The sequence below is a fragment of the Lepisosteus platostomus genome, chromosome 3, assembly GCF_059453375.1.
Source record: "Lepisosteus platostomus isolate fLepPlt1 chromosome 3, fLepPlt1.hap1, whole genome shotgun sequence".
Lineage (NCBI taxonomy): Eukaryota > Metazoa > Chordata > Actinopteri > Semionotiformes > Lepisosteidae > Lepisosteus > Lepisosteus platostomus.
Genome location: NC_142613.1, coordinates 48915554 through 48927339, shown reverse-complemented (window position 1 = coordinate 48927339; position 11786 = coordinate 48915554). Strand labels below are relative to the sequence as shown.

The window sequence follows — 11786 nt, the reverse complement described above, 5'->3', positions numbered from 1 at the left end:
GGGCGCTAGGTGGGATTTTAAACAGCACTGGACGCCAGCCCATCGCAAGGCAATACAACTTTATACATCCATACATTTTTCAACTTCTTACAGCAAAGACTTAATTGTTCTGCGAACTGCATTTTTTTGGTTCTGTTTGTTTCGTGCTTCTACGGTGTTGAACACCACAATGCTAAAAATAAAGAAGCACTAAGCACAAACACTTAAGTTTTTCAAGACGTGAATACCAGATAAGAACAAACCACGCCCAGAAGAATATGGCAATAAACAGCCAACCGTACCGAAAAGCTCTAGTAACATCTAGACCAAACTTTGCCCTCAGTAAATTGCACCTGGGCAGTTTGGTCGTTTACTTCCGTTCCTTACACAATTCTGAAATAAGGGGCCGTATAATATTATTCCTTTCACCAAAGTGATTTGTGTCACTCTCTTTCAAGCTGAACTCAAAGTGTGCTATCATCAGCAGAATGTCTGGCTCTCGAGAAGTTCGAGCAACGGCCCCGCTGCGTTTAACCCAACTGGGCTTCCGTAGGGCGAAATGTTTTGAGGTCTCTGCACGTGACCGTCTGAGCTCCTGTTTCTCGGGGTTAGGAAATGCTTGTATGTCAGTGTGTTGTTGTGATTGTTAAGAATATTCTCGAAGTTAAAAGCACACAGAAGCAAGAATTGTATTTTGAGCTTTTCTGCAATAAACGGCAAACAAATTGTTCAGGTTTCAGAGCCACTAACTACATACCATAAAGGTAAGTCGTTTTCGAAATGTCTATTAGTTCGCTAGCCAGGTCTGTGTAATTTGATTTATTTTAATGGAATTTCCTTTCTTTTCATTGTAGTTTGTACGTTGTGCGTTATAAGACTTTATTGTACAACATCAAAATAGAAGTGAAGGAAGGCTTCCATTTACTGTAACTTCGCAATTACCGTACCCTGGAGGTATTACGGTTTTCTCTGAAATTCAGAAAAGTTCAATAAAAGTCTGTTGGTCCCTGGGTTGTTTTAGTTGCCTCTGATGAGGGAGCTTGACGTTTTTCAATTTTTCATATGATATTAAGCTTCTTGTTGTGTGCTGTAATGGAAGAAGGCCTATGCAGCCTTAACATTGTGAAGTTTTTAATTGGCGAATAATCCGAACTATGGTTAGATTTTTTTTGCAGTTGCACTGGAGGATACTAATAATAGTTTTATATAACGCCTCATGTCAAGACACCTCAAAGCAGTATTGCTTTTGTTTTGGTAAGAAAACTGTGTGCGAATCAAAGCCAATAAGATTAGTTAAGGAGGGGCTTCAGTTTATTCAAAAAAGCACTATCACCTATCAGTAAGGCTGAGTCAGGCCAGCACTGGGATGGGAGATCCCCATTATAAAAAAAGCAGGTGTTTGCTCATGTGGTTCTAGCTCTTTCTTTTGGACTGGGATTTGCCATCTGCTCTTCCAGTATGGTGACTGGGGACACTGGGCTGGCACAAACATTTCACCATTGATTAGATTAGTGAAGTAATTTGGCATTTACTCACCTGATCTGCTTTGAATTGTGGCTTTTGCCATATAACTATGAATCTATGAATTGGCTTCATTACTCTGCTCTCATCTTAGACGCGGTGGCTCCTTGAAACATCAGCAGATTGAGATGTCATGATCAGTGAAGCTCCTGCCAAATTTGCCTCAGCAATCACTCCTCTAATAAAGTCCTCTTTTCCTGTTGCCATATGAGCCATAAGCATACCAGGCTTACAGTTTAATGCAAAAGTTTGTGCACCAAACTACATGTTTTGTTGATTTTCTAAGTGAAAAGAAGTTAACACAACCTCTGCAGTGAACAAACATAAACTTGAGATGTTTCTGCAATTATTAATGCACAGTTACTATTTATTTGCTAAATTTAACATATGAAAAAACAGTAAATGTGGCATGCGCAAAAGCAAAAGTTGACCCACTAGTGTTATTTTTTGTGAAGTCTCAGAATGTAAATGACTCGTTAGGCCTTAATCTAAGTCAGGTGATGACAAGTCCAGAGCTTCAGAAATTCTCTGACTCTTCAAACCTCTCAGGGTGTTGTGTTTACACTCCACAACCATGGCCTCCACTAAGCAGCTGACCGAGGATCAGAAAATAAAGATAATCGACTCTTACAAAGCAGGGGAAGGCTATAAAAAGATATCTAAGCGGTTCCTGCTTTCAATTTTCACTGTCTGAAATGTCATTTAAAAAATGGAAGTTAAGGGGAACTGTTGAAGACAAGACAAGATCAGGAAAACCAAGAAAAATCTCCGATAGAACTGCTCGTAGCCGGTCAGGAATGAAAAATAAAAACCCCATATCGCTGCAAAGGACCTGCTGGAAGCTTTAGCTGTCATGGGAGTAGTGGTGCACCAGTCCACTGTGCAGCTTTGCTTGCACAAACATGATCTGCATGGAAGAGTCATCAGAAGGAAACCTTACCTGCGATCTCATCACAAGAGTCAACGTCTGAATTATGCAACACAACACTTACATAAGCCAGAGGCGTTTTGGAACCAAGTGCTGTGGTCTGTTGAAGTAAAAATTGAGCCACCTGTTGTAGCCACCTGTAGCCACCTGTCATTGTAGCCACCTGTCTTTGGCTACAATAACCAAAGGTACGTTTGGAGAAAAAAAGGAGAAGCAATTGAAGAAAAGAACACCTTGCCAACTGTTAGACATGGGGCTGGATCTATTATGCTTTGGGGTTGTGTAGCAGCCAGTGGCGCAGGAAATATTGTAAGGATAGAGGGAAGAATGGATTCTACTAAGTTTGAACAAATCCTGGAAGCTAATGTCCCACAGTCAGTGAAGAAACTGAAGCTGAAAAGAGGTTAGATATAACAACAAGACAATGATCCAAAACATACTTCAGAATCAACAATGAACATCAAGAAACAAAGGATTAAGATTTTGGAATCGCCTTCAGGATCCCCAGACTTGAATATTATTGAAAATCTGTGGATAGATCTCCAACATGCAGTGCATGCAAGATGACCTAAGAATATTTATGAACTAGAAGCATTCTAAAGCTAGAAGCATTCTAAAGGAAAAAATTCTAAAGCAAAAATAGAAAGACTGTTAGCTGGCTACAAGAAATGTTTGGAGGCAGTGATTTCTGCCAAAGGGGGTGTTACTAAACTGACTGATAGGGTGCCAAAACGTTTGCACATGCCACTTTTGCTGTTTTATTTTTTTTCAATCTGTTCAATTCAGAAAATAAATAGTAACATTGCATTAACATTTGCAGAAATATGTCGAGGTTAAGTTTGTTCGCTGCAGAGGTTGTGTTAACCTCTTTTCACTTTGAAAATCAACAAAACGTAATTTGGCCAGGGGTCCCAAAACGTTTGCATACAACTGTACTGTATATGGCATACCTTAGCCGTACTGGCACCCATCTTAATGTATACCCTTAGAATGCTGGGATGTTACCTGCTTAATTAGCACGTGAGCCGCACCTATTGTATGTGGAAATCCTGGCTTTAAGTATACATGATGCCCCTCATTAACCCAGGTGTTGACATTTTTTTGCCCTCTACCTGTAGTCTTTAACAGAAGGAACACTCATGTTAAGATATAGTTATGTAGTAAACATAGTTATGTAATTTGCATTAAATGCAAAGTTTTGTTATCCCAAAGATATTCAAGAAGTGAATCTCGTCAGATTTATTCCAAGGTTCATCAAAGTAAAATTAGCCTTAATATGAAGGCAGGATATGTATAGCCTGACATCCCTCCCATAAATAGTTGCAAGGTTAAAATAACTTGAGTGTACTGTTTGACGCAAGAGAAATAAGGAGTGAATATTTTAATGTTATAGTACAATTTAGTTTTCTTACTGTAATATATACATTAACATTACATTACTGTGATAAAATGTCCTATTGCAACAAAGAATACAGTACTATTGTATGAAAAAATAATAGTATTGCATGATATGTTGTCTTATAGATCATGTTTCTCTCCTCTACGTTTTAAATATGTTACACTTTATCGCTTCCATAATTGTTCTTACATTCATAAAATATCTTTTACTGTTTAAGGTTTAATTGGGTTGTTCTCTAATACAGGTATATAAACTGATTTAGCTCATAACATCCTCATCAGGCAGTTTCACTCTTGGAATTTTTTTAATGCTGACAGAGGGGTGAACGTTTTTAACTGCTCCCTGTGTTGTTGTTGTTGTTTTTTTTGCAGGTACAGATGCGGTTAAAAGATCCATTCTCTTTAAAAGCTTCCGAAATGACAAAGCGGTCAAACAGGCCAAGAAAGCCTAGAGAGGAAGAGTCCTCAGATGAAGTCAGTGGTAAGGCTTAAGCATTTCTCTCCTCATCACAACTGGGCAAAATGCAAACCCACCATTCTTAGTTTAACAAAATACATCTTGCTGCTTTTACTGATTGACACATTTTTCTTATTGCTCGTTGAACATTTTGTCAGAAAGGATGTTCTTTTTTTTGTAGGATGGAATACATGGGGGGAAAAAAAAGCAAAACTGCAATTCAATCAAAACTGATTCCAAATTGAGAATAAATTGTACATTTTTGTACAATTAAAGGGGTCACCACTGAAACAAGCATTTCATGCATCATTTTCTTATCTCTGTGCCGTGTTTTCTGTTTCCTGACCTTGACATGGTTCTCAGGTTAATGTTGCACTTTTTCATGGATTTCCTTTCTTTCTTATTCATCAGGGATGACATGTCAGCATGTGAGCAAGGCAGTTGATTTGAGCTCTGTGAAGAAAGCAGTTTCACAAAACCTGTGGTCGGTTTGTTCAGAGTGTCTTAAGGAAAGGACAGTCTATGATGGAGAGCCTGCAGGCCCTTTTGATATTTTGGTGTGTCTCAAATGTGGTTTTCAGGTAAGGGAATCTGGTGTTTAGTCGTCTGATAATTACAATAGCAATAAATTGTAAATATGTAAGCCTTATTGCTTTTTGCTTTCTGAGTGCAGTCTTTTGCTTTGCTGAAGTTTGCAGATTTTGCCTTTGGATTTGACACAAATAGTAAACTAGGACATTTTATCACAATTAATCTCCAGATTGGTCCTTATAAGGTCGTCAGGAATATATTATTTATTATTTCATAGTATATTATTAAAAACATACAGCTGAGATTCAGCATTTACAATCCCTTCTCCTAAAGCACATACTGTATATTATAACCAGGAAATCTCTAGGTGGGGCTCAAATAAAAGAAGGTAGAGTGCACTAAGACAGTGCTTTATGTATGTTTTGCACTGGCAAGTTGACCATCTGGTTTTGAAATACAGTGCAGCAAGGGGACTGTAATATATTAGTTACAAAGCAGACTAAGGCCTTGGTTACATGAGTCAGTGTGCTGGCAGCATTAATTATAGCAGTCTGTTGCCTGTTATGTCATTGCATTCGATTTCACTAAGTACACCAGGCAAATACATTCAGTGCAAATTGCCATTAAATTACGCAAAATCCAGTCACGCTTTGAGAGACTGGTAATGGATAATGTTTAAAACCAGAGCGTGAAAGAAACGGAAGTGGCATTTTTCTGTTTTTTCTCTCTTTTATCAAGCCATCGTAATTAGGTAGGTTATACAAAGTGGTTGTACAAGAGTTTGCTTTTTAAAAGTAAATCTCCACTTGATTACCAAATCAGAAGACTGTAATTCACGGACATCTTTCTCAACACTTTTTAAAGTATGACATTGTGGAATCATTTTTAATGTTTTTAATTTTTTTTGTACACCAGGGGTGTAACCAGTCAGATGGACAGCACTCCACTAAACACTTTCAGGCTGTACATGCAGAATCCCACTGTATTGTAATGAGCCTTAGCACATGGAAAGCATGGTAAGAAATATGTTACAATTGCTTATTTTTGGTTTATATTTTTGTCGAATCATGGTGTTATAAATCGTTTTAATGTGTAACACTATTTAGGACTGAAAAACCAGTTTGTTTTTTTATTCCAAATGTTTTAATAAAGGTTTTTTGGTAACAAGCAACAACTGTAACCAAATATTTTTCTCCAATACAGGTGCTATGAATGTAATGAGGAATTATCAACACACTGTAACAAAAAAGTTCTTGCTCAGACAGTGGATTTTCTTCAGAAGCATTCAGCAAAGGCATCCTCCGGTAAAAGTATTTAAATTTCTACATCTGGGAAAATATTATAAGGAATTATCTGGTCAATAATGTAGCAGGTTCGAGGAATGTGATTCAGAGAAGGTCAAAGCTGTTGAACCTAGTAGCAGTTTAAAAGCGCCGAGGTGTTTTTACTATTGTAATAAACTTAAAATTTACTGTACGTGTAACAAATGTCTACTATATTTAAATAAGCGGGCTTGACACAAGAATAATATCGGTGACACATAAGAGGGACAGGCTCGCCCACGGTAGTAATAGGGAACTCTGCTTTGTGCTTCAGACAGGACCTGACAGATGTTTAGAGAGAAGGGTGTACAGTATACCTTGAATTTGGGTATTTTGTTAACAAACCTAAGTATTGCTTATTTCTGCATATTAGAAAATATCTTTAAAATATTAAAAATCTTGTTTATCTATTCATAGAAGTTTAAATCTTTATGAACCTTGAAGAGTCAGTATAACTACATGCTCTGTGAGTTTGCTGTACCCATTTTTCAGATGTCAGAAATACATTTACAATTTTCAAAACAGCATAATATATATATATATTCACTTGCTTACCAGAAGTAAAGAAGTTTTGTCAGTGGTCATTTCATATGGAGAAATTATTTTTTAAAACTGTTTCTTATTAGTTCTGTATTTTATTAGTTCTTTATTAACACAGTTTAGATGAAATGGTGATATTTAAATTTGGGACTAATGACCTGATACATCTTAAAAGGGCACAAAAGATTTTTAATCTGTTGATTGGAAGCTGATGCATTTGTATTGTTAGAGGAAATTGTTTTATATATGTCAACAAATTCTTTATAAAAAATTAGTAAAAACACATTTTGATAAAAGGAAAGTATTTAACCTTATTCTCTCATTAAATGGGTAGTTATGACTGTGTGATGTCGAAAGAGAGATTTAGAAGCTAAGGGCCTTATAGAATTGTAGATAGATAATACTTTATTAATCCCGTAGGGAAATTTTAATAAACTGTTAAAAGTTATGTGGTGAAGAGTGGCCTGATCAGTCAAGTCCTCTTTTCCATGTTCTTGACAAATGGACAAGAGCACATCTGGCACCAGCTTGACAACTTCTATGGCCCTGGGTGCTTGGCTCCAATACTGAAGGGTTCTGGTGGTTCTGTAATGTTACGGGGTTCATTTTCTTTTCCTTTTCTCTCATTCCCTTCGAAGACAAGGTCCTCAATGGTTCTAAGTGATCATCGTCACCCCCTGTCACAGCATTTCTTTCGTGCTGGGAGGGGTGTCTTCCAATATGACACGGTCCCCAGCCGCAGAGAAAATGATGTTATCAGTGTCATGTCATGTTTTCCTTCACCAGTCTGACCCCAATCAAATATTCCTGAGATATTATGGAGCAATGCCCGAGACAACATTTTTTACTTCCGTCAGCCAGGTTTGAGCTGCTTGGTGCCACATCATTCCTGCAGAAATCCAGACTCTGGCAGACTCTGTGCCATGTAGCATCCAGGCTATGTTGGCTGCATGTGGTTGTCCAGTGACCTGTTAAGTAACTTTAGGTGACCTTACATTTACAGTAGTGTTCCCATTTTTGTGTCCGGTACCTTTAGCTGTGATCATTTAGTAAGTTGGGGGAGATCTGTGCTATATTCAATATACAAATTACCAAATGAATAACACTTCTCGAGAATTATTTTATTCCATTACAGTGGTACTGTACTTGAACCCGCATAGTCTAGAAGTGTGATACTATTTTAACTATGTTTTCCTTATCTTTTAACTCATTATGCTATGTTTTCATAGCTCATTTTAAATGTTTTTTATGAGTTGCAAGAACTGCAAGGTTATCAGTTTAGATATACTCAATGTAGTATTCAAAAATCTGCAGTTATCGTCAGCATTTTCCTGCCATTTATGTTGCCCATTAGCATTTAAGTGTTCCGCACCGATGTAAACATTTCTGAATAAGTGTTTTGCTAACCTTTACCTCGGCTTGTTTAAAATGTGGCTGTATAGTTGAATGGTGTTAGGACTTAATGACATTTCTCTTGTCCTTTATAAATCACAGCTTCCATTAAACCAGTGGTTGTAGTCGAAATCCTTTCATACAGCATGTGCTTGTCTTCCATTATTAGACCTTTATGAATAGAACCTATTGGATTTTTTTGGTGTTAAGATATTTTTTTCTGATGCTTATGCTTGTATACTTAATAAAAACGGTCTTTAAGAAGGATCATGATCGGCTGAACCTCCGCTGGTAGAATAAACTAAACTCCATCAAATTAACCTGCATGGAGTGTGCAGGAAAGCAATTTACATTCAATGGTTGTATGGCACTCTCTAAGTGTATAAGCAACAAAACATGAAGCTTTACAATTCATGTCACAGTCACTTGAACTGCTGAAAATCACCTTGAAACAGGGCATTTGTTTGTCACTTAGTTTATTAATTGTTTTATTGCTATCGTAAATTCAGTATTAGTCAGAGTTGTTGCCTAGCTATGTTTTTTTTTTTATTCAGGGAAAGAATTTGGTTTAATTATTACAGGAAAAACTCTGCTAAGTCAAGCAATCCTCTTACTGGATTCTCAATGTTGAAATTATTACTTTGCTCAGTATAGTAGACTGTGCAGTGTTTGTAATCAGCTATTTGAATATAAATGCTCAGTGAAGAAAGTAGTTTTTACATTTTCTGCAGTAACGTGTTATTCACATTTGTCATCCAAAGAGTTTAGCTTCATACTGCTTTCTTGTGGTATGCTTTTATGGTCTGTCTGTATTCATATTATGAGCCTTGAAATTCTTTGTCTTAATGTGCATCATGGCACTAAATAAAAAAGCTCATTACTTGGTACCAAAATGGTGGAATACAGTGGCAGCAGGCAGTCTGTTTCATGCAGTCTGAGTCTTTGAGAATCAGATTGCAAAGCAAAAACAATGCTCCAATTACATTACTAATACATGGATGCATTTATTAATTACATTAAACGGTTGAGCTGCTCTCCACTGCTGGGTTCCCAAAAGAATGTTCGCAGCTGTGAGTAAAGCAAATTTGATTCTGCGGTTCAGTGTGTGTATCACACACTACAGGGATTGCAGAGCTCTGCCATGCTTGTGGGAGCCAGAGGTCTAATAAATACATGTGGAGGCAAAACAATCAGAACTCTTTGCTTAGTCCCAAGAAAGTTGTCACTTAGCAGAAAAAGCTAACGAGAGCTGGAACTAAAGTGTATTCAACAGCAGCACTGCATCACTGTCCCTGGACTTTTCTCAAAAGTATAGCTTAAAGTTGATCCATTGACTCACCTGGGTTTTAATTTTGGACTCCCCAAATATAAATTGTTCCATCCATCTGTCCATTTTCAGTCCAGTTCTCTGTTTGACATACTGAGTTTTGCAGATTCAGTGATTCTAACAAAACTAATTCTGAAGACTTTGTGATCAGTACATCTGCTATCATGTATTATAAATACATGTATTCGGTATATTTATTTTTTATATTATTCTGTTAAGTACAATTATAGATATGGTAAGATGACATTTTCTTAGAGAGCTATCATTCAAGATATAATCCCTGTGGCTCCAGTGTCAGATGTGAATCCAGTGCCAGTATTAAGACCTAAATTACAATCCTTTAATCAGTGTAAAAATCTCATGTTATACTAGCTGCTGTAGTTATTCCTTCTACATATAACATTGATTTTGTGTTCTTGTAGCATTGGGATATATAGTTTTCTTTTTGTGGCTTGCTTGTTTCTGGAAGACAGGCAAAAATGGCTTAAATATGCTTCAGATTAGTGATTTTGCAATTCGTCTTGAGTCAGGTATGTATGTCAGATGTGTTTTGTGTCTCTTATAACTTTCATCATCTTTTTGTAACTGTTTTCACACAGCGAGTATGTCTAAATCATTTGTACTCAGTCAAAAGTGTATATAATTTTTGCTTGTAGTGTGGAAGTATTCCAATATTGCAAGAATCCTCTGAATGGCCTGGAAAGAAATCCAGTTTGTTGAAATAGTATGAGGTGGTGTTTTGAAAATGGAAGAAATAAGATCGTTACAAAATTCAGTTTCTTTCAGAGATACCTCATACTTTATTCATTATTATTATGATAATGATGAAATCTAAGAATTAACACAGTTATGATAAATGATAAAAATACTGTAGTCAAATGAAAGGTTGTGTTTTAGTTAGGTATAAAAAGTGAAAATGGAAATGTAGAGTGACATTGAAATCTTAGGATGTTTCCAACTCTTAAAATTACCTGTTACCGTTGTTACGCTGGAATTGTTCCAATGTTGTTTGAAATGGGCTGTAGCTTGCTTAGAGAACTGATAAAATTAGATTTCTGCTGAAGGCCAGGTTTAAGGGAAGAGATTTTTGTATATTCTTTTCCCATAAACCCTCAATACAAAAGAGCCCCAGCAAGAATTTAGAATCCATAATAATGTTGGATGACAAAAGCTTAGAAAAGAAAATCTATTAACTGCGCTCTTACCAACAAGGCCTTCAGCTGAAGTACCAGAGGATTGGTAAAAAGAGGCTTGACCTCAGAAAAGCATATGGTCTTGAAACACAGCTGGGATTCTTTGTTGGGGAAATTAAAATGTTTCTCTGAATAGGCACCAGTGATAGCAAGTAAAGAATTTCTGCCTTTATTTTCTTCAACCGATTTAAAAAAAAATCCATTCTAGTGTATCTGTTTATAATTATTCTTTTAAATGTTATCATTGTAAAACCTGATCAGAGATGAAGAATAAAGTTGTTTACTGAAAAACAAATTGTGTTCAAGTAACAGAATATAAAAACCGTCAACGTGGATCTTTAGCTGTTGCACTTGTTGTTGCTTTATTAGAAGTGATCACCTTATCTATAAAAATGTATCTAGACAAAAGTAGAAAAAAAATCCTATATCGAATATTTATTTTCTGTACTCAAAAAGGTGTGATATGCATACAGTCATAGCTAATATAATTTTAAAACAGTTTTGTAATGGGGTAAATCTCAGGAAAAAAACAAAAATTGCTTTAGTGGTATTATGAAAATGCACTATGTAAGTGTTTATGAGCAAGAGATACTGGGACCTTCTTTCATAAAAAAAAGTATTTTCAAAAAGAAAAAAATACATGAATTGAAGAATATTTTGGTGTTGTTAAAAACCACAGTGGCTTAACAAAACTGACACTGGAATGTGCTCAGTTTTCTGTGAACAGGCCTGATGCAGTGATTCACACTTCCCCAAAGGATAGCTTCTGATCTCATGCAGTAACTGCATCATAGAAGCCCTTGCAGCCCTGTGTAGAGCTGTCTTTTTCTAAAAGACAAAAGTTGTCATCTTTTTCAGTGCTGATTGGTTTAAAGTGATTATCAACACAAGTGGTTTAGTGCCAGTCCAAAAAAAAACAAGACATTATTTGCCCCCCACCAAAAACATGTGGAATTAAGTTCTCTTAACATGTACATTTAAAATGAACTTAAAATATTTTTAAATAAAATACCAATAAATGAAAAAAAATGAATGGGCGAGAAATGTAGTAAATCAGTAGTTTACCCTTTTCACCCAGAGAAAGAATATAGTGGCACTTGTCATATTTTTTGAGTACACACAGTTACCAAATAACTTTCTTTTTCCTGGAGAATTCTGAACGCAGTAATATTGTTAAATGCGTACATTTGTTTAACTA

The 11786-nt window shown here is 36.2% G+C and overlaps 1 protein-coding gene across 1 annotated transcript in view; it reads left to right on the top strand.

Moving 5' to 3' along the window:
- The first annotated feature begins 147 nt into the window (after positions 1 to 147).
- usp45 (ubiquitin specific peptidase 45) overlaps positions 148 to 11786 on the top strand; it is a 49036-nt gene continuing 37397 nt past the window's right edge. The window contains exons 1-5 of the mRNA XM_088625890.1: positions 148 to 743; positions 4199 to 4307; positions 4695 to 4864; positions 5730 to 5830; positions 6018 to 6118. Coding sequence (XP_088482016.1) covers positions 4205 to 4307; positions 4695 to 4864; positions 5730 to 5830; positions 6018 to 6118 — 475 coding nt within the window. The 5' untranslated portion in view covers positions 148 to 743; positions 4199 to 4204. The remainder of the gene's footprint in view (positions 744 to 4198; positions 4308 to 4694; positions 4865 to 5729; positions 5831 to 6017; positions 6119 to 11786) is intronic.